We start from the raw sequence: 22,271 nt of genomic DNA on the forward strand, positions 1-22,271 counted from the left end.
CCTGGGTCTGACTCCACCTCCTCCACTGTCACCATGACGCTCAGCCTGCCTGTTGCTGCCCCAGCCTGGCCAAGCCGAACACCTTATAGACTGCGTTTCACATGGAACAGCTTCGTATGTCAGCTGTTTCTGTCTCTTAGCTTACTTCAGTTAAACCCAGACCATCAGAGATTTGATGAGTAGTATTATATCCATTTCTTCTTCTTCTTCTTTTTTTTTTTTTTAAGATTTATATATTTTATTGGAAAGGCATATCAGATTTACAGAGAAAAAGAGAGACAGAGAAAAGTCTTCCGTCTGCTGGTTCATTCCCCAAATGGCTGCAATGGCCAGAGCTGAGCCAATCCGAAGCCAGGAGCCAGGAGCTCCTTCTGGGTCTCCCACATGGGTGCAGAGTCCCAAGGCCTTGGGCCGTCCTCTACTGCTTACCTTGACCACAATCAGGGTGCTGATCGGGAAGTGGAGCAGCTGGGACATGAACCAGCACCCATATGGGATCCTGGCACTTGAAGAGGGGAGCATTAGGCAATAGAGTCATCGCACTGGGCCCTATTTCCATTTCTAAAGACATTCTCATGATCTGTTTCTTTAAATTTTCCTGTTTCTCTTTCAGCTTCAGAATAACATTTAAAAATTTTTTTTTTGTTTTGAACTTTGTATTTTATGATACAATTCTGTAAAGTCTGGGACTCTACCCCCACCCCCAATTTTCCACCCCCCCCGACTGATTTTCCCTATATTGTTACAATAGTGTAGTCTTCCATAAGGAGTTATAATTACATCAGTCTGTTATTTAAGTGTGCCTGGACATCGCTGGTACAGACAATGTCAGACAGTCCAGCATCCCATTGTCTAGATATATCCAACAGTTTCATTGGGAGTCCATCTTATTTGGAAGAAGGGATGCATGTTGCATTGTGTCTTCACATCTGGATATGGTAGTCTCCATTACTCCATCACTAGATATTTCAATTTGCATATGGTTTCTTTATATTAGAACATGTGGTTTTTGTCTTTTGGGGATTGACTTATTTCACTGAGCGTAATTATCTCTAGTTGGGACCATCTAGTTGCAAATGGTATAGTTTCATTCTTTTTAATGGTTGAATAATAAATATTCCATGGAGTAGATGTGCCGCAGTTTCTTTAGCCACTGCTTTTTGGATGGGCGTCTGGATTGTTTCCGTGTCTTTGCTATTGTAGATTTTAGTGCTGTAAATACAGGATTGCAGATCCCCTTCTCATATGCAGTTTTCATTTCTTTTGGGTATATTCCTGGGAGCCATATAGCTGGATCATATGGCAGGTTTATTTGCAATTCTCTAAGCACTCTCCATACTGATTTCCATTGTGGTTGTACTAGCCTGCACTCCCACCGTTTTTAATGGGGTTAAACATACTTGTTTCCTGAAGTTTTCAGATGATTTTTAGTGTGTTTATTACTTTGTTGATTTCTCTGTGGAGAGGTATTTAGAAGCAGTGCAGCAGTGCAAGTTTGATGGACTCCAGCTTCCGCTGCAGAAAGCCAGTTGCTGCCCTAGCTTCTTCACTCTTCCCAAGGGTGACTGAGAGGAACGGGTTCGGGCTGTTCAGTAACCAGCGTGTGCAGCCCAGGTGGCTGGCTCCACGCGGCAGCCTGAAGCCTTCCTGAAGTCAAGGCTGGCCTCCTCTGAGGTTTCTGTGGAGGGTGTGTGTGGGGGGGGTTGGGGGTCATTAGCGAGCTCTGCTCTTCTTGAAGTTCACAGGTGTAAAATGGGCTCTCTGCAGTTGGGACAGGATAAGAAGGCAGCAGAGATAAACTGGGAGTTCACTCCTGGTCTTAGTGTCTGAGTGGCGCAAAGTGACTCAGTTCTTGTGATGTGTCCTGCACTGATGGCTGCCCAGATAGCTCCAGGCTTTCAGAAACCACGGAAATTTAACTGATGAGCCTTGTCATCGTCCTTAAACCTCTGCAGGCGGAAGTTTTTCTGTTAGCTTCATTTTCAGGTGCAGTAGACAGGTGTACACAGCGTCTTGCTTCCAGCTAACATCTTTCTGGTTTCTTTCTCTTTAAAGATATGTTTCAAAGGCAAAGACAGGGAGAGACACACCCCAAAGTGAGGAGTCGGGGTCTTCTTCTAGCTCTCCACAGGATGGAGGGCCCAAGCACTTGGGCCATTCTCTGATGCTTTCCCAGGTGGGCCATTCTCTGATGCTTTCCCACACTTGTTAGCAGGGAATTGGATTAGAACTGGAGCAGCTGGAACTTGAATTGGTGTGCCTCTGGGATGCCGGTTCTGCAGATGGCTGCTAAGCTTGCCATGCCACAGTACCTGCCCTTATAGTTTCTTTTATATATAGTCATATAGATAGATGGATAGATAGATACATATAGTTTTACCCAAGATTTAAAGAAAAACTATTTATTTATTTTTATTTGAAAGGCAGATTTACAGAGAGAAGGATCTTCCATCCTCCTAGAAGAGCCAGGGTCGTCTGCCAGGTCTTCTGCTTGGGTGCAGGGGCCAAAGGCTTTGACCTTCTTCTGCTGCCTTCCCAGGCCATAAGAAGACTTAAACCAGCCCCCATAAGGGATGTTGGCACCACAGGTGAAAAGCTTAGCTTACTACACCATGGCACTGACCCCTTGCATGAGCTTTTTTTAAAAAATAAGATTAATTAATTAATTTAAAGAGTGGGCAAGGGGCGTAAAGGAGATCTTGCATTTCCTAGTTCATTCCCCAAATGGCTGCATTGCCAGGTTTGGGCCAGGTGAAGCCAGACGCTTGTTCAGGTCTCCCACGTGGAGTAGCTGAGGTCCTAGCACTTGGACCAACTTGCGCTGCTTTTTCTAGGCCTAGCGGGGAGTTGGGCCAGAAGAGGAGCAGCTGCCATGGGCAGGAGCACAGTGTGGGGTGTTGGCATCACAGCTTGCAGCAGTTTTACTTCCTATGCCTCGGGGCTGTAGCCTGTGTTTTCTTTTTTAGAAATTGTAATTTAGTTGCATTTTGTTTGGAAGACAGTGAGGTAGAGAGCTTCTGTACTGGTCTCCTCTCCCCCTTACTCCCTTCTCCCCAGCACATGAGCCCCAGGACTGTGCCAGGTGAAGTCAAGAACCTGAGACTTTGGTGTAGGAGATAAGGAGCCAGGGGCTCCTCCAGCACCTGCTGCCTCCCAGGGATGCGTTAGTAGGAAACTGGATGGGAAGCACCCAGGATGGGGTGGGAGTGTCCTGGGTGGTGCCCATCCTCACCTTTCTTTATGTCACTATTTTCAGTAGTGTTTATCCTTTTCTGTTTTTTCCCTGTTGCTTTTAATTAACGTGCTTATGTTGGTGATGATTGTTACGGTTTCTATCTCTACTGTGCTAACGCTTTGGAGACCTTTGAAGGAAGCAGTGGAGAGTGGCTCACTTCCAGAGGACGGAGAAGCCTTTATGTGACAGGTTTTCCTCTCTCGGGAGTTCTGCCGTTCACGCTTTGCAATGGAGGCTGCCCTTTTGCCCCGTCCCCGGACCCTTCCCAGGCTCCCTGCTTGCCTGTGGCTTTTCAGCCATTCCTGGAGGAGCAGGACTGGCCCAGAGACATGGCTGCCCTCTGGGCACCTCCCCTGGTGCTGCCCTCGGTGAAGGATGACCCAGGTGCAGTGTGCTCAGCAGACCCAACTAGGCCATGAGGTGTGGAGCTGACTCCACCCGCCCCCAGCCCAGGGATGATGGCTGTCTCTTGAGCTTTGGGTTTGGGACTCTGTCCTTGTGTGTTGTTGTGGTGGGCTATTCTCCTCATTCTTGTTCTGTTGGTTTCGGAGTGTATTAGAAGAGAGTGGCCCGTGACTGCAGGTCTCTGAGGAGTTTTTCAGTTGGAGTGAGGTTATTCCTACTTGTAAGTCTTGCCACTTGTGGGGTCAGGTAGGGCCCCAAAGTGAAATAGCTTTGCTGTGTTAGCAACATGGTTTATGTGGTGTTTGTCTCCACACACCCATCCTGTCAGCTTCTGTGTTTGCATCCTGAGTTGTGGGGTCTGGATTGAAACTGAGTTGCTGTGCCTTCCTGGGCATGTAGGTAGAAGAGGCAGTGAAAGATAAGTCCTGAGGAGAGTGACCCCAGGGACAGTGCTCCCAGGGGCGCTGGGTTACCGCCCCGCCCCAGAGTGGGGGTGGTTCAGGGAATTAGGACCAGTCCTTGTCATGGACACACGTGTTGTTGGCCCAGGCATGGGATCTGTAACATGCCTGTTGCTCAGTCTGGAGTGGAGGAGCTCCTATGCAGGCTGTGTGTCGGAGCCATGCAGAGGGTACTGTGGGGGTGTGTGGGATCCTCTTGCCCTTGGCATTGAACCCCAGGGCTGCGCTTGCTCTGTCTTCATTCCTGTCTGTCAGGCATTCAGGCAGGTGCTGAGGAGGAGCGTGTGCAAAAAGGGTGAAGGCATTGTTCTCCGTCCATCCTTGGTCCTTTGTCCCCCAGCCCTTACTCAGTGTGCTTATTTAGTGCTGCACACCTTCCCAAAGGCTGCCTGTTTAAATTGCTGCTCTAAGTGCTTCCATTTGGTCCAGGTGCCAGGCAGCTCTGGGACTGTGGGGCCAAGGAAATCCTGATGTCCTGAGAGCTGGCGATCCACCCAGATCAGCCTCCTTTCTCCCACTGGGAACAGGAATAGGAAGCTGTGCCCTGGGCCAGCACCCAGCACCTGTGTGGATCCCAGGCACTGTGGGTGTGTGGACGAGGCGAGGAGAGCTTCGCTAGCTGGCACCTGCATCTTCTGGCTCCTGGGGGCTGCTGAAAAAGCTGTGTTAGACCACACTTGGTACCTGAGCTACAGAAATCTTGCCTTGGGATGCTGGGTTTTGTTTTCTTAGCTAGAATGGCAGCGGTGGTAATGAAGGTGTGAGCAGAAAATACCTTCCACACACCATTTCCTGCTGGGTCCGCAGCACCTGTGTCTGTTCCAGGAGGGACATGTCCTCGTGGTAAAGGTGTCATGCGTGTGTTCATGTGCGTGCACGCAGATCTTGCCCAGCAGCAGCTTTGCTCTGTGACCTTGGTGGCTCATCTGTCTGCAGAATAGTTTCTTTATCTCTGGAGAGGTAACAATGAAATTATTGAATTCTCTCTCCCTCTCTCACACACACACACCTGCTGATACTTATATGTGTGTATGTGTGTGTGTGTGTGTGTATGTATCCGTATCATGATTCTCCTTACTCTTCACTCAGCCACCCCAGGGTTTTCGTAGTATTGCTAATAGGAGGACATGCCTTTCTTTAAACTTGGGACACAGTTGGTCAGCCTGAAGCCCCGTGGCCAGCGTGTTGTGGCTTTCCCGGTTGGTGTGGGGCGCTGACTGGGGGACATGGCTGGGAGGCAGAGGGACGTGCTGAAGCTGTGGACTGAGAGCCACGTGTTTCCTTTTTGTTGCTTCTATCCACTGGACATTTCAGCCCTCACTTTGTGCCCTGTTGGGGAGATGAACTGCAACGTCTTCATGCTGAAACCCTTGCAGTCATTTGAGGGGGGGACAGATGTGTAAAGATTACGGTGTGTGTGTTTCTTATAAATGGTCTTGTTGAGATGTGTTTTCCGAGTCATCAGGCTGGCTCATTTCAGGGGTACATTCAAGTGACTTGTAGTAACTGGCTTCCGTGTGATGCCACGCCTGTGAACAAGGAGTATGCATCTTGGGGGGTGGGATTGCTGGGTCCCATGGTGGTTTTGTGTTGATGAGGAGTTGCCAAGCCACCTTCTGAAGTGGCTGTATTTTTTAAAATGTGTCTGTAACCACTTAGGAAGGTTCTCCTTGTGGGACTTAAACATAGTCTGGCACAGTGTGGCTGTCGTGGCTGTGCCCCGTGGTGCTGGGCGAGCCCGCCAAGCCAGGCCTCATGTCCTTCCCCTCTCCCCTTTATGTTTTATGCATTTCCTATTGTAGCATTATTTCCACAGCCTCTGAGGACACTGAGGAGAGGAAGAGAGTATGGAGGGGACAGTGTGTGGTTTTCATCTCTGCCCTAACACTGTTGCCTAACGCCTGTGTTCCTGTATTAGTATGAGAAAGGGGACCACGGCACTGGAGAGCAGGAGATGCCACCATGCCTGGTGGGAGGCAGGGCAGGCTGGCTCACCTGGCCACGGAGGAGCAGTGTGCCAAGCGGGCAGCAGCCTGCTGTGCTGGGACCTGTAGAATGACCCTCGTGTGTACTGCTAATCTTTTTTCTCTGCCCCCATCCCTGATGTTGCCCAGCAGTGGTGACAGGTTTCATCCCTTATGTGGTTTCCACATTCCTTCCACTTGGATTGCTCTCTCCTTGGGAGCCAGAAAGGGGTCCCATGGCTGAATGTGGGGAGGTGACGCTCTGCACGAGGGTCTGCAGTGCTGCTGTGGGTGCAGGAGGGAGGCGGGGGAAGCCAGGCAGCTGCAGACCGGAGAGTGGTGAGAGAAGGGTCAGGGAAAGCGGTCAGGGTAGGCTGTAGAGCAGCACTGCGCTTGAAGTTTCTGTCATCCTTAGGAGGAGTGTTCTGGAAGAGATGAGCATTTGGTGAGGGTTTCTGTGGATTAGTGGAGTTAATGAAGAGCAGTTGAGAGCATGTGTCAGTTATGCTGATGGGAAACCAGGGGCAAACCACCATCCAGGGCCAGCTGCCTCTGACCTCAAGCTGACCCCGCATGAGCAGGGTACCTGATCACTCCTTCCATCCTCACTGCCACACAGGGACCCTTTGGCAGATGGTGGTGACCAAGGAATAGAGGTGGAGTGACTTGCCAGGTGGTCCAGCTGGTAGAAATGCAGACAGTGAAGACAAATAGGAATGTCCTTGCCTGGTGTGGCTTCTGGCCAGCACTGCTGACCTAAAAGTGCCCAGGCTGCCTGCTTGCTGCTTTCTAGCTGTTGGTGTGGGAGGTGTGTCTGTGCATTGCCCCCTGCAGGCAGCAAGGCCAGCCCTCAGGCACTGGCAGTGTTGGCTGCTCACTGCCCCAGGGGAGGCCTCCTCTCACTGCTGTGCTTGGCTTACAGCCCCCTGGCAGAGCTGCTGTGTAGCAGGAAACATGAGGGCAGGGCAAGTTCAGGCCTGAGGGCATCCTCTGGGTGCCTGTTGTGGGTGTTAGCAGCCACTGCCTGGGGACAAGCAGGGGCTCCCTATCTGCAGCCTTCCTAGTGTGCTGCCTGCCAAGGACGGTAAGAACCCACATCCTGGGGGATAGCCTGTCCTTCCCTCCTCTCTCCACGTCATGCTGGGACTCTGGCCTCAATGGAAAGCAGGGAGGCCACCGACCTGTTCTGCCACCCCAGTGAGCCTCTCTCTGTTTCTCCTGCTCAGTAGCTTCTGCCGAGGACTGGCTGAGTTGTTGAGGAAGGGTGCCCTTGATGTGACGTTCAGGTGCCCATGTGGTCATGTTGGACAGCTGGGGGTGGGAGAGGGAGCCTGGGTGTCTCCATTTGTGACCGAGGAGGAGGAGGAGGCATGTTGCCGACACTGAGAAGCCGCCCTGTGTCCTTGGGGGGAGCTTGGGGAGTCATGCTGGGCCTGTCACCAGCTTTGCGGGCTATGCACACAGGGTTAGTGCACGGTCTTTTTGACAGTCTAAGCTAAGGGCTGTGCTTGTGAGGTAAGAGTGGTTTTTAGATTTTTGAAAGACTTGAGAGAATATCCAGCTAGGACTCGGGCTTGTGAACTGCCCTGCTGGTCACCATGCTGTGGGCACAGGACAGCTGCCGCGGGACCTGCGTGTCCTGGAGCATGCAGGGCTTGTGGGAAGCGGGACCCCCTCAGGAGGAAGGAATACTGGATGATGGTTTTCTTTTTCCTCTGGGCAGGATAATGTCTGGCACTTCACTTTTGTCCATGACCTTTGCGTTTCTGTGTCAGCCTCTCAAAGCCTGTGATTTTCAGGAAACAAAATTTATTGACTGAAACCTGATTAGAATGGATTCCTAGGATGGTCACAGTTTCCTGATAACTCACACTTGTTATTGGAGATACTAATGGGGCTGGGTAGGTGCACCTGCCGTGAGTCAGAGGCCATGTCAGATTTTGATCTGCTGGTTATGGTGTTCCAGTGTGGTAACCAGGGTGAGCCTTGCCTGTTAGGTACCTGTAGCTTTGGCATACCTTCATTTCCAGGGGCTAGCCCCACAGTGCACGGACAGACATGGGTCTGCACAGCCCCCCCCTGCTGACTATGGGCGTCTTGTATAGGACTTGTACCCACTTTTGCTTGGCTCTGTTGTGAAACTTGGTTTTCTGTCACACGGAGCTGCTGTGAGACCTGCGGCCTGACCTGCTGCGTTCTTGGAGGGTGTGGAGCTTTGGAACCGGGAGCTGCAAATGTTGGTTTGTGCACATTGTCCCTGTGGTACGGGCCAGAATGTTCTCCTTGGCTTCTTGTGTTTTTGGTTTTGATAAAGGAGGTGCCAGTATTCATTTCCTAGCACAGTGTGTGATTTATGTGGAACACATTGTGCGTTTTTCAAGGGTTCCCACTGAGAAAGCTGCCCTATTCATTACCTCACAGGAGCCTGGGCTTCATCTGTCAGCCCTTCAGGAGCTTTCATTGAACAAAGGCTGCAGTGGTCACTTGGAGCCCAGGGGAGGCACTCAGGCTGGACTGGGACGTGCCCTGAGCTTTGGGGCTGTGCTGCGAGGACGCCTGGTTCCTTGGGACTGCACTCTCAAGATGAAGCTGTGTGTGGCTGAGATGACCGGGCAGAGGGCCAGGCCTGTTGGTGCGAGGACTCTGGGAACCGACACGCGTTTTGTCCACTCTGTGTGGTGCCAAGGAAAAGTGTGGCACCCGGTGGGTCCTGGGGGCCGCCCACCTGGACGGGCTTGGCCAGCGTCCGTGCTGTTGAGGCAGAGCCATGTGGCTGTCCTGTCTCCATAAAGTCCAGGGTCACATTTCCCTGAACTCTGACCTCGCAGTGCTTCCGGCCAGGGCTTCTTGAGGCCTGGGAGTGGGCTGTGTACATGCAGGTGCATCAGATGCTGCTGGTCCAGGGCAGTAGGTTCACCTAAATGGTATGGTGTAGGAACTTTTTCTTTGATTTTTGATGTTTTTAAAAATAGGTAATTTATGTATTTCTTGTTAGCCCCAGCAGTTTCTATCTGAAACATTCATTTAAAGGTAGTAATAGATGCTGCTTTTAAGATTCCTCTAACTATTAAGAAAGAGAACGCTAAGAAGTTGTCCTTGGTTGGAAACGGTGACCTGGGTGTTGAAATGTATAGCAGTTGACATCTGTTTGCCCCAGTTTTTGTGTTTTGTCAAATACATTACAATGTTTCTTCAGATTTTCTCTTAGATGATAATATTTTTTCGGGTGGAATTTAAACTGCACACTGCGAGGAAATAGTTTGCCATAACAAATCGCAGGTCTCGTGTAACATCTCTGAGAGCTATGGTGGCTGAGGTGAATGGTGAATGCTGCCACAGAGGCCGTGACAGGGTCAGATATACAGAGAGGAGGAGAAACAGAGAGGAAGATCTTCCATCCGATGATTCACTCCCCAAGCAAGCGCAATGACCGATGCTGTGCCGATCCGAAGCCAGGAGCCAGGATCTCTTCTGGTTCTCACACGTGGGTTCAGGGTCCCAAGGCTTTGGGCCATCCTCGACCATTTCCCCAGGCCACAGGCAGGGAGCTGGATGGGAAGTGGAGCTGCTGAGATTAGAACCTGTGCCCATATGGGTTCCTGGTGCATTCAAGGTGAGGACTTTAACTGCTAGGCCACAGCGCCGGGTCCAAGAGATACTTTTCATCTGCTGATTTATTCCACAGTAAATCAGCCAGATTACTGGGCCAGATTGAAGCCAGGGGCCTGTGGCTTCTTCCAGGGCTCCTGCATCGGTGTAGAGGTCCAAGGACTTAGGCCATCTTTCACTGCTTTCCCAGGTCATTAGCAGGGAGCTTGATGAGAAGTGGAGTAGCCAGGACTCGAACTGGTGCCCTTGTGGAGTGCTGTCAACTCAGGCTGGGGTTTAAACCTACTGTGTGGCTGTGATGGTCCCTAAATGTTTTTTTCCTAAGTAATTTCGATTATGTGCTTTTACTGGGTGGGTGAATTCCTTTTCCTCTCTCCACCTGGATTTGGGAGCTTTGATGGGAATGTTGCATGGGTGGCTTCCCGGGCACAGATGTGGTACTGATGTGGGTGGGGTAGGTGGTGCCAGCTGATGCTGCTGCCTTGTTGAAATCCACGGCCCTTCTGAGGGCCCCCTTGTCCTTCTTGCGTGTCTGCAGGGTGATTGCTGTGGCCTCTCCTGCTGTTTGTGTCACTGTCACCTGCATCTGCCAAGACTGGAGTGGGGAGGTTTGCCTTGTGGTTTTCATTAGCATCTTTTTATGGTTCATCACCACCTTGTCTGGATGCAGGTGTCACTGCCCGCAAGAAGCGGCCGGCTATTCAGAAAAGCCATCTAAAAATTAGAGGGCTGGTTTCTGTGCTCAATGAAGCAGACACAGGGTTAAACAAAGTAGAAGCAGCACATGTCACATGAGAATTTGGTCCATTGAAGTTGTCGTTTGAGTCTGATTTCTCAGCCTCAGAGTCGATCGATGGGTGATGTTGTTTTTCCTCGGAGCTTGTGTTGGAGTTCAGAGCCCATTCTCTGCAGGTAGCCTTGTGTGAAGAGCTTGAGGGTGCTGAGCCAGGGGCCCTGGATGTTGCCTTCCCATGGTCGGGCTGCCGCGGGGAGGAGCTGAGTGGGCTCTCCCTTGGGTGCTCAAGGCCAGGGCAGGTTTTCACGGGTGCCCTGGAGAGGTAGAGGGAGCCAAGTGCAGGCTCGCCCCCGGGGAAGTGCCCATTCTGTCCACTATTTAGTATCCTGAACTTAGCTTTGATTAAGTATGGTTTTTCCAAATCTTACAATTAGAAACAAACTCTGAGTACGTAGGAAGTCTCAGAATTTAGCCAACTAAAATTTACAGGGGTGTGATGAAAAGTGTGAGGAGGATGTGCAGGGTTACAGTGGGCACCCCTGCCCGGCACTTTTCATGACCCCAGCTCTGCCCATATGCAGGGTGGGGTGTTCCTTAGAATGGAGGGGGGATGGCCTTGGTGGAATTGTGTATTTGGGTGCTGCCTGACTCCATTTTCGGCTCCTCCAACAGTAGCACAGACTAGCTTAGAAATGAATTGAGCCTCACCACTCTGGAGATGTCCAGGAGCGTGGCGCTGGCATGGGTGGGGCTTCCGTGCTGAAGGGCAGGCAGGTAGCTGAACCCCTGCTTCTGGCAGGAGCCCCCCCAGTAACAGCAGTGGCCCCCTGACCCGTCTCAGGGTGGGGCCTCATGGGGGGCGCCCCTCTCGTGCCAGTGCCGTGCTGAGAACCTTCTGCCTCGTCAGAAGCAGGTGCTGCTTCCTGTTGGCACTGGCTGTGCCAGGGAACTCTGTGCCAGGAATGAGATTTTCAACTTCTGGTTGCCTTTCACCTGGTTAGACACTATTTTAGAAATTTTAATTGTTTCCACTTTCTATCACAGACCTTCCCTTAGAGTTGGAAGCGGCTTTTAAGGTCACCTGGGGTTCATGCTTTCCTTCCCCCCCACAGCTGAACCAACTTTTTTTTTTTTTTTTTTTGCTGCCCTTCCTTGGTGGGAGAGGTAATATCCCCCAGCTGTACCTTGCAAACGACTAGTAGGTGACTTGTTCAGTGTGAAGCCAGGGCCCCCAAACCACTAACATCTCCATGTTCTTCACCCCAGGGTTGTTGCTCTACGAGAAGTGAGTCTCTGGAAGGGAGTTGGATGTGGCCTGGCTTCCCTGTATCACAGGAGGCTGTCCCCTTGGGAGCAGTGGCCCTGGGCTGGGGTGGGAGGATTGTAACCTGAGACTGAGGCCAGTGCTTTGTTTCAGCGTGGAGTTTTCTGGAGAACCCATGACTGGTGGAGCAGCACCCTTGCTGCCAAGCGATCTGTCACCTCTGAGAGCAGAGTCCGGTGGTGGAGACTGGAGGTCCCTTTTGGAAGTGGGCGTTCCCTGGCGTTGGTTTCCTGCTGGCCTCAGGGTGGCACAGCGATCAGGAGCTTCTGAAGCACTGCCAGGGGGTGTGTGTAGTGCCCTGGTGACCTGCTCATGGCAGGTGCCTGCCTTCTTGTAGGAACATCTGCTAGCTTTGCAACTGTGCATGGGAGACCACAGTGTGACCACTAACTGTGCAGGTGGCAGCCTTCTGGGGAGATAGCGAAAGACTGAAAATTGCTGTTTTTCTGAGCTTAGACCAGGGGGAAGGGAAAGAGGCAGTTCATGAGCCAGCCAGTGCTTCTCCCAAGCATGCCTGTTAGCACCACCCTCCCCGAGCCGGGACTTCCCTGCTGCCGTGGGCTCTGTTGAACCCTGTTACCATGGTGGGGGCAAGAAGTCCCTCATGCAGTAATCTTCAGCCGCGGTGATTTGGGATTTCACAGTGTTCCTGGCCCTTTCATGTGGCTGTGATGGGTAGGAGGGCCCAGGCCTGGGTTTTCTGGGCAGAGCTAGGACAGTGGGACACTTCTCTACGTCTTGCAGCTGGCCAGGGGTTGAATAGGCCTTGGTGCTTCTCCCATGTGGCCTGCCCAGTAGGCTTGTCGACGGGAGCATTACAAGGCTGTAAGTGAAAACTGGGGTCTCTTGAGGCTCAGCCTTGGAAACGTATGACATCACAGGAGCTCTCAGGCCTGGCCAGCCAGCCTGGAAGGAAGGCAAGTTAGACTCTGCTTCCTGCTCGAAGCGGCAGGCACAGTTGAAAGGGGTGTGGCACAGGGGTGGGGTACATGCTGGAGCCCCCTCCACCCCTGCCCACCTCCTGTGAGATGTGTTGCTCTCTCACAGTCTGCCTGTCCTCCTGGGCCAGTCTGCCTGCATCAGGACTGGATGTGGAGGAGCTGCCAGGGACTTGGCTGGCCTCTCTCCCTAGGAGAACTGTACCCTGAAAATGCTACCACCTCAGCCAGCAGCAACAAGCAGGAAGAGAACCCTGCCTAGGTGCTGACTTTCAGAGAGGGAGGAATGGGGCTGTGCAGTCACAGGCCCTAGCGTTTGGGGAGTTGAGCTCTGCATTTGCCACTGCCATTGTCCGCTTCTATGGTGAAAGAGATCAGCTAAACTCCCGCCAGTTTCTTCTGTTATTGGCTCGTGAAGGTCCTGGGGGTAGGGTGGTTGGTGGGGCCTGGGCAGGACTGTCCCACCTCCCTCGTGGTGCTGCTCTTTAGTGAGTGGCTCTCCAGGGATGGGCCTGGGCCCTGGAGCGGGGGTGCATTGCTCAGGAGCTGTCTAATCCTTATCCCCCACAGCAGATGGAGTGAGTCAGGAGTTGGGGTGCAGCTGGGTGATTGGGGCGCAGCAGGCCTTGTTGGGGATTCTGCTGCTCACCAGGTTGGAACCAGTCCTTACCCTGAGTGCGCCTTTCCAGGCCTCGGGAGCTCTGAGTTAGGGTGTGCTCTGTACAAGGTGACTGTCCTTAGCTGAAGTGCTTGGGGCCAGAAGTGTTTGAGATTCTGAGGATGCTCAGCTTGCAGAATTGGACCGGAGTCCTGTCTGTTGCTGTCAGTGTAGCATTTTCCTCTCACTCCGGACACTGCCCATCAGTTGCATGCTGTCCGCTGTGCCCAGGTGCAAGGCTGCAGAGGTGAGCAGGACCTGCTTCTCACAGCGCTGCAGTTTGTCCTGGGGCAGGGGCAGCAGATGAAGGGTGAATTCTGTTCATTGACCTTGGGCTGGAGAAGTGACAATGCTTGACTGCAGCCCATCTCTGGCAGGGCTGGAGCCAGTGGTTTGGCAGTTATGACACTCATGTTTTCCCTAAGGGCAGGTGGCTCTTGGTCCGGGTCTGCCCTGGGCATGACTGGGAACTGTCCCTGGTGTTGGCCTGGCTGTTGCTCCTGAGTAGAGGGGCGGGAGCCTAGAAGGAACCCTGGGGGCATGTCCTGTGTTAAAGGCTGACCTGGGGAGAGTCTGCGTGGAGATTCTTAAGTGATGGGAGAAGAGGAGCTGAAAGCTGGTCTTGTGGATGCCAGAGTGCTAGAAGGTTGCCAGGAGGTGGGAGGCGTGGTTGAGATTGAAATGCACAGGGATGGCTCTGCCCTGCTAGTGGCCAGAGGCAGAACAGAGCTGGACTGCAGCTCAGGGAGGTTCAGGCAGGTGCGCCAAGGGAGGGGATTGTGGCGAAGCGGGGCTGTCGGGTCCAGCAGGGCAAGATGGGAGAAACCTAGCATGTTGCTGGGGCGCAAGGAGAGGGAGCTGAGGAGAGGCTGCTCATGGAGGAGAGAAGAATGAGTGCCAAAGCCTAGCTTTTGGGATTGACCTTGAAGAAAAGGAGGCCCACCCTGCCTCCGGTTGGAGGGAGGGGAGGTGGTGAGGGAAGGGTGCAGGACTGCCAAGTTCACAGCTGCTGAAAATGGACAGCAGCTGCTTACTACCTTTATCATTACCTTTGAAAAAGGGGGTGAATGGGGTGTCCCTGGCATCTTTTCCTTCCAGCAGCTGTCATTGGAGAGCAGGATGCAGGTACACATTCCAGGGGTGTGCAGGTTGAGTGGGATCTGAGGCTTCCACCCGGGATTCTCTGGCATCCTTTGCAGACATTCCCAGTGTGACTTTGAAGAGTGCTCAGCAGGTGTATTCAGGAAGCTTGAAGACAGAGAGCATTTTAGGGCTGCCCACAACTTCATGAACAGTCTTCACTGGAGATAATAACCCTGGGCTCTGGCTGCTGGCTGTTCACTGTCCTGGCCAGGGGCTTGGATGGTGTCTTATGGTTTGGAGTAGCCGTTCAACCTTCCTGAGTATGCTGGTAAAAAAAACATTTGAAACTCAACTCCACAACAGGGAGTGGTTTAACAATGGCTCAGAAAAATCACCCAGTTGATGTTTGTAGTGCAGTACTTCAAGTATGAATAAAGGTCAACAGTTTCATTTTTAACTCAGTGGTTGCTTGTTTAGTTTCTTAGGAGCTAAGTGACGGAGGGTCAAGGCCAAGTAAGACTGCGGTACTGTGGTCCTTGGCTGCCTGTGAGGGTATGTGTTGCAGGGCTGCCCCCTTCCCCTGAGGGACAGACTGTCTTAGGGATCCTTTCTTCCTGTCAAGCCCTAGGCATATTTCCCTGCTTGTGTTTAGAGAGGGATGGTAGGTTTCATGAATGTGGTTTTCATGCATGGCCTGACATGGTGTCCTGTCTGTGGGGGTCCAGGAGTGCAGAAAGCGCAGCAGGGTCTCCCGTGAGAAATGGGCTGCCTGACTTCCGGGAGCCCTGGGAGCGCCAGCAAGGGCTTAGCTCATGTCACTCATGGGGCCTTGAATGGCTGCCAGAATGCTGTGCCTGTGACCCAGCTGGGTCACCGCTCTGGGGACAACCCCGTGCTTTCCTGCTCCTCATGGCTGTCTTTCTTTCCTCTCTTCGTGTCCCTTTTTATTTCCATTTCTTTGGAGGAGTGACAGATTTTGGCAAGTTGGCCCAGCAGCCTCTTCTGTGAGCATAGTTCTGAGGAGTGTGTTGGGGTTGGTGGCTCTGAGCCTGCCTTGTCCTGTGGGTGCCAGGTTGTCACAGGTGGGTGGCCTCCTGGGGCCCAGCCTCAGTTTGGTGACAGGAAGCCCCTTCCATCATCCCTGCAGGCCACTTGGACTGCCTGCAGAGCTCAGGATGGGTGCTTGAATCTCCACGAGCTGCTAGGGTCCTTGGGATGGTGTGTTGATGTTCTTGGTAGTGAATATTGCAGGTGGAACCACAGGTGTTGACAGGTGTGTTTGGCCTGATCATATTGATGGCGAGGAGTCCTCAGAAGCTGTTTCAGGGGCACAGCATTTGTGTGACACTTAAAGAGGCCTCTGCTGTTCCCTGAGATGTGGTGGGACTGCTGCTACAGGGCTGTCTGTTTCGAGTGAGCTTTAAGACATGGCCAGCCATGAAATGATATAGGCTATGCCTTTTTATCCTGTTACATAGTGTTTTATATAAGACAGGCCATGGCTTAATAAATACCCAGTGGAGTTGAGGAAAATATGGAGATACAGTAGGGGAGAAAAGAGGACTTCAGAAAAGAATGTATTTTTAAAGATAAACTCATAAATCTGTCCTAACAAATTCAAATAAACATTTAGATTTTTATTTGCCTTGTAGAGAAGTTGGAGAGTTTTCCAGTTTTTCTAACTAGATGGGTGTTCATTGTTGTCTGTGACACAGTGGGCAAGGCCCAGGAACCCCACGGGCAAGCCTGAAGCACCATGCTCACACCAGGCTGGCCCATGACCCACGTAGCACATTGTCCTGGGGAGACGGTGGGCTGTGACGTTCGCAACATTACCCATGACTCTAAAAGTGTTCAATTCCTCTTCTCTTTCTCTTCTGCAGAATCTGAAAGCAGACCCAGAGGAGCTTTTCACAAAACTGGAGAAAATTGGGAAGGGCTCTTTCGGTGAGGTGTTCAAGGGCATTGACAATCGGACTCAGAAAGTAGTTGCCATAAAAATCATTGATCTGGAAGAAGCAGAAGATGAGATAGAGGACATCCAGCAAGAGATCACCGTGCTGAGTCAGTGCGACAGTCCCTACGTAACCAAGTACTACGGATCTTATCTGAAGGTAGGCTTAAAGACACTGCGCCTGCTTCCCGTGATGCTGTGCTGGACCACGTCCTGACTGGTGCCCGCGAAGGACTAGCACGTTATTGGAAGAAGGAGAGATGCTGGGATATGGCTTCAGTTCTGTCATCTGAAATGTCTATGGGAATGTTTTTTTGATGAAAACATGTGATGTTGAAATTATTTTTCATATGATGAAGTATTTCTGAGTAAGACTTGGTCGCCAAAACTAGTTTCTTATTAAATCAGTGTGTGATTCTAGGATAATTTATGATTGGTGGGAAAAGTCATCAACATGGTTTAATTTGATGCTCTTTTTAGAAATTGCTGCTGACAAATGATGAATGTATCTGAAAAATCTTGAGAAAACTAAATAAATAATCACCAGTAAAGTAGCAGTTATAGTTGATAAGGCACCACAGATTGCCTTTGACCTTGAAGCAGTTCTTAAAAGAAAGATTTGCTTTTGGCTTGCTTTTTTGAGAAGCACAGATGGGGTAGAACAGAGGAAGCCCCTCCTACCTTTTAGTTTGTTCCCTCAGTATTCACACCGGGGCCGGGCCGGGCCGGGCCGGGCGGGGGGATGAGAACGCAGTTGAGGCAGGAACCCAACTAGTTGAATCATTCCTGGGTCTGTATTGGCAAGGGAACTGGTGCTGGCAATTGAAACTCAGCTTTGAGTGGGGTTTTGCTATTTGGCTGTTAGGCCTAACTCCCATACCGTCACTCAGTTGTTTTTAATAGATTTAATAATCAAACAGCTTTCTTGCCCTACACGAAAATGTTTTTGCCATTTTAGATGTAGGGTGATCCTTCTGTACCACAGAGAAAATTGAAAATGTCTCTTAGGTTTTTAGGCCTTGATGAGGGCTGGTTTCACTGGACTTGAAAATACTGTTTTGACACACCAGTACACATGAGGGCTTCTACTGGGTGCCAGCTGGGCTGGGCTAGCCTTTAGCCTCCACCAACCTGAGCTGGAATTGGGGGTGCACTGGGCTGGGCCAGGCTACAGCACCCACTGGCAAAAGCTAAGGTGAGGTGGGCCATGGCAGACCAGGATACAGCACCCAACCAACACATGTAAGACCCGGGGGTAGGGGAAATGTAGAGGGCTCCCCTGTTGAAACGTCACTCCCACTGGAAAGCATGAACTGGGATGGGGGCAGACCAGATTGGGCAAGGCTGCAACACCTGTGTGCCTCATGTGAACTAGATCAGGGAAAAGCCAGGCTGGATTGACAGCAAGCATAGATCAGAGTGGGTGAGGGTTGGTTGGACTATGCCACAGCATGAGCTGGCAGATGCTGGCACTGGGTGCTAATTCTGTCAAGCTAAATTGCAGAACCACCTGGAAAGCTCATGATCCAGGAGTGGGCCCAGGAGGGAAATAGTGGGCACCTCCCTCTTGAGTTACCACTCCCACAGGAGATCATGAAAACCAGGACTGGGACAGAATGGCTAAACAGAATGACACCCACCAGCATGTGTGTGGGCTGGATAGTGAGGCAGGTTGGGTTGAACTAGGCTTCAGTACCCATTGACATGTACAAGAGCTAAATGGGATATGTGACAGACTGGGTGAGTCTGCCGTGCATACTGGCAAGCACAGGAACCAGGGCAGGGGGTGGACCTGGTGGGGGTTTTTGGGAGTCACCCTGACTAGGCTGCAGCTCCCACTGGTTTCTGTGAGGGCCGAATGTGTGGTGGTCAGGATCAGGCTGGATTGTAACACCCAGTGATGTGTGAAGGAAGGGATGAGGAAGAGGAAGACTGCCAGTAGTAAGAAGTGTTGCTATGGTGAGGAGTCAGTTTGCATCTTCACAGGGCAGGGGGGACGCACTGTCGAGCATATAGTACTTCCCCAAGGAATGCCAAGATGGGCTGGTGAGGAACAGTTAGCTGACGAAGCTTGGGCCATCCACTCTGTCGGTGTGCTCTGGGAAGTGGTCTCAGCACCAGGCTCCAGTGGATTCCCAGCTGCTGTCCATGCGCTGTGCTCATGCTTCTTTACCACTTTGAATTACAATTTCAGGGACAGGAGATGTGGCCGAGCCTCCTGGGTTTTTGCTGACTTACACCTGTCGTCAGTGACTCAGAGATCTCAGCTTGAATAGCTCAGTTGTGGCCAAGAATAGTGTTACTTTGACCGCACCCAGCTAGAGCTTTCATCCTGCCCGAGTCTTTCCTTCTAGAACATCAGGTTCCAGATCCAGAGGGCTTTCATTGAGGGCTCCCTGGTGAAGCTTGGCCCTGCAGCCCAGCTGCTGTCCTGAAGCCCGTGGGCAGCCTGGCTCTCGCTGACTGGAGATGGTTCTGAGCAGCACTCTGTTGGGAACTCAGGCCCTTCCGTGTTGTCATTCTTTGTCTCCACACGCAGACCTGCTTGGCCTTAGGTCATAGGTCAGTGTGCGGGGAAATTGGAGTCTCCTGTAGGGGGACGTTCCACATGCCCAGGCCTAGAATGTTCCCCCTTATCTCTGTCCATGCCACCCAGCCAGAGCTCCATCAGGTGACCATGTTCAGCCTGGGGATATCCTTGGTTTGGTTCTCCCTGGGTGGCGGAAATGGGCCTGGCATCCAGCTGGCCGGTCTGCCCAGCGCCCTTGCTCTGTGAGCACATGGAGTCATGTGGGCCTCATTTTCTCCATTGCCTGCCTTCCCTTCACACGAACAGGTTTGTGAATTTCTCTAAAGTGCTTCGTATGTTTTCCTGGGCAGATTACATTGTCCTTTTGGAAATGTGAGTGTTATAGGAATGTCAGGAATAGCATCACCACTGTGGACGGCTGCTGTTGATCTCTTGAACATGTAAAGCTATCCATTGCCCCACTGCATGGCATGGGGTGAGGCCGTGGTGCAGGCAGGCCTGCACGCTTGTGCACTGGAATTCCGAGAGGTTCCTCAAGAGTGGCCCAGGACCCTCGGCCCTCTGCCATCTGACAGGGCAGAGACTGCTCATCAGGCAGAAAGGCTCAGGAAGCTAAAATCAGCTGCCAAGTGAGACATGCTAAATTCTCAGACGAACCTTTGACCAGAAGTTTGAAATAATTGTGTCCAATGTGATCTCCATTGCCTTTTGGAAGTGTTTCGCGGAGCGTGTGCAGTCCTGTGGGAGGAGACTGGGGAAGGCCCTAGGGTGTCACCTGGGCTAAGGACGGTCCGCAGCAGCCCCGGCTGAGGGGAGATTACCAGAAACGGGCTTCCTCACTGTTTGGGTCAGCATTCACGGGCCTCATTTTGTTTGTGTTGCCTTCATCTGGTCTAGAGAAGGGGCTTGGCCACAACAGTGTGCTGGCCGCTGCCGAGGATCGGGAAAAGGGGAGAGCTAATTTTGATCATGTGACTGTGATCACAGTATTGCTTTGCCACATATTTTCCATCCCAAGATGAAGAACAAAACTGTGAGTAACAACTGAGTGGTGGCTGCGGGAGGGAGAGGGGAGAAGGAACAGTGCAACAAGGCAGTCCATGTTTGTATTGACTGATATGTGGGCAGAAAGATCTAGAAATGATCATGCTCCTTCATTGTAATTTGATTTGGGGGAAGTTAAATCAGCCAGAATGTTTGACTACTTACAAGCTACCACGTCCCAGTTGTCACACACCATTGAAGTTTTCTACCACAGAAATGCCACCCACAGGGTCAGAATGAAGCTCTGTAGGGTAGTGTACAGGAGAGATCACTTCTTTGGTTTTCTTTTAAAATTAGACTCAAAGCTCTTAAGAGCGTTTGAAGGGACATTGTGGGGCCGGGGCCACTTGGTGCTCTAGGGGACACCTACATCCTATGGCTCAGTGTCGGGGTTCAGGTTGCAGTTCTGCTCCAGATCTGAGCTTCCTGCTGCTGCCTATCCCAGGGGGAGAGCTGATGGTACCTCGGGATCTGGGTCCATTCGGCCCACAGGGGACACTGTAGGTTTTGGCCTTGCCCAGACCTTCCTTTTGTAGCCAATGGGGAGTGAGCCAGTGGATGAGAGAGTATGCTCTCACTCTGTTGCTCTCTCTCTGCCTTTCAAATAAATGAATTATAGAAACAGAACACTGTGGTGCAGTGCGGGTATTTATGCCTGCTTTTTCTTATGCAGCAATTCTCAAGTTTTGCTTGTTTTCATCATCAGTGTAAATCCCTGGATATTTTTGATTTGAGGTTGCCAGCCCATCGGGATGGCCACATTGTAGTCGTCTTGGACTTGCGGTCCAGCGTCTCTCCTCACTTGCCGTGGTTTCTGTACTGTCTGGGTGCTCGTGGGCAGTGGGCCCCCACAGCAACATGGCAAAACCATGCAGGGCTGCTAAGGTGATGGGTGTGCGTGTAAGGTGCCTGGCATGTCAGAGAGCTGTAGCAAATTTAATAAAGGGAAGGTTATCCATGCTCTCAAACTGACTCAAAATTCTTGTGTCCGAAAACCAGATTAACATGTTAAAGTTGAATATACTGTTCAATATTCTCAAGCAGAAAGCTGGTTTAACCAAAGAAAATCAGATACTAGGCTAGAAGATAAAAGGTCTGCTTTTCCGATTTTGGCTAGCAGTGGTGTCATGGCTGTATGTTGTTAGTAGGGAGATGTGTGTTCATGGTGCATTTCCTGACTCATGAGCAGGTTTTTTTTTCAGATCCTTAAATTGGTCAGGGCAGTTTTGACCTATTCAGTTCTACAGCAAGCTGAGGTCAGCAGTTCCCTTGAAGAATTTTAAAAGTCATGTACTCTCCCACATTGAGTTACTCTGCTGTGGAGTAGAGGTTGTGTGGTAACATTACAGATCTACAGTCATCTCAGAGAAATTTTTCCAAGTGATGTGCTTGGCACCTTCTGATTTGTCATTTGTCCCTCATCTTTTCTTGGAAAACAGTGGCTCTGGTTGAAATAGGAAACCCAGACATTTTCTCCCTGGGGAGAGAGTCAAAGGCTTGCTGGTGCATGTGGCTGCCCAGTCTCTGAACCAGGCTGCCGTGTGGGTGCATGCACCTGCTCTGGGCCCAGCCTGGCTTGATGGGCACCGTTGGCTTTGTGACACAGTCTTGTTCAGACAGTGATGAGCGAGAGCCTTCTGTGTGTTATTGCCAGAAAAACTCGCGGATGAGGATGCTCTACCTGGGCCAGTATGTATTGTGTTATATACAGTGTCGTGATCTCTGACTGTCTCAGAAAGGAAATCCTGGCCTAGCTTAGCTGCGTGGCAGTGAACTCATCTTGCTGGAAGGAGTGTTCACTGCTAATCCTTTCTCCCAGCACCTTCTTCAATGATTTCCAGTCTCAACCTCTGTAGAATTTCAGCTGATTTCTCGTTTCTGAAAGCATCTTCTTAAAACAGAATTTATTTCTAAGAGTGCAGAGGGCCAGGGAGAAAGAGGGACAGAAAGAGTTCTTTTATCTACTGATTCACTCCCCAAATGGCTGCGGATGGCTGGGCCAGGCCAAGGCCAGGAGCCTGGCGCTCCATCCCAGTCTCCACACGAGGGGTAAGGACCCAAGCACTTGGGCCATCTTCTGCTGCTTTCCCAGGCATATTATCAGGGAGCTGGATTTGAAGTGGAGTGGAGTGGCTGGGACTTGAACTGGAGCTCATTTGGGATGCCAGAGTTAGAAGCAGTGACTTTAAGCTGCCGTGCTGTAACACTGGTTCCTCCATAAACATTTTAATTCATATATGTGCCTGCTGTATCTGGAGTGTTGTATGCCTCACTTGCTTACAAAAAGGGACTTCTCTTTCATTTATACTTTGCCTTCACCAGAGTCTCAG

At 51.3% G+C, this 22,271-nt stretch overlaps 1 protein-coding gene across 2 annotated transcripts in view; it reads left to right on the plus strand.

Annotated features, from left to right (window-relative positions):
* The window catches only part of STK24 (serine/threonine kinase 24), a 70,802-nt gene that overhangs the window by 11,558 nt on the left and 36,973 nt on the right, over positions 1–22,271 (plus strand). The window contains exons 1-2 of one of the 2 annotated variants that reach the window (XM_040991197.1): positions 15,081–15,186; positions 16,290–16,527. In XM_040991197.1, coding sequence (XP_040847131.1) covers positions 15,113–15,186; positions 16,290–16,527 — 312 coding nt within the window. In that variant the 5' untranslated portion in view covers positions 15,081–15,112. Of the gene's footprint in view, positions 1–15,080; positions 15,187–16,289; positions 16,528–22,271 lie in introns of those variants that run through there. The other variant, XM_040991196.1, reaches the window with a different exon arrangement.

The sequence above is a fragment of the Ochotona curzoniae genome, unplaced genomic scaffold (assembly GCF_017591425.1).
Source record: "Ochotona curzoniae isolate NIBS_2020 unplaced genomic scaffold, NIBS_Ocur_1.0 contig_64, whole genome shotgun sequence".
Taxonomy (NCBI): domain Eukaryota; kingdom Metazoa; phylum Chordata; class Mammalia; order Lagomorpha; family Ochotonidae; genus Ochotona; species Ochotona curzoniae.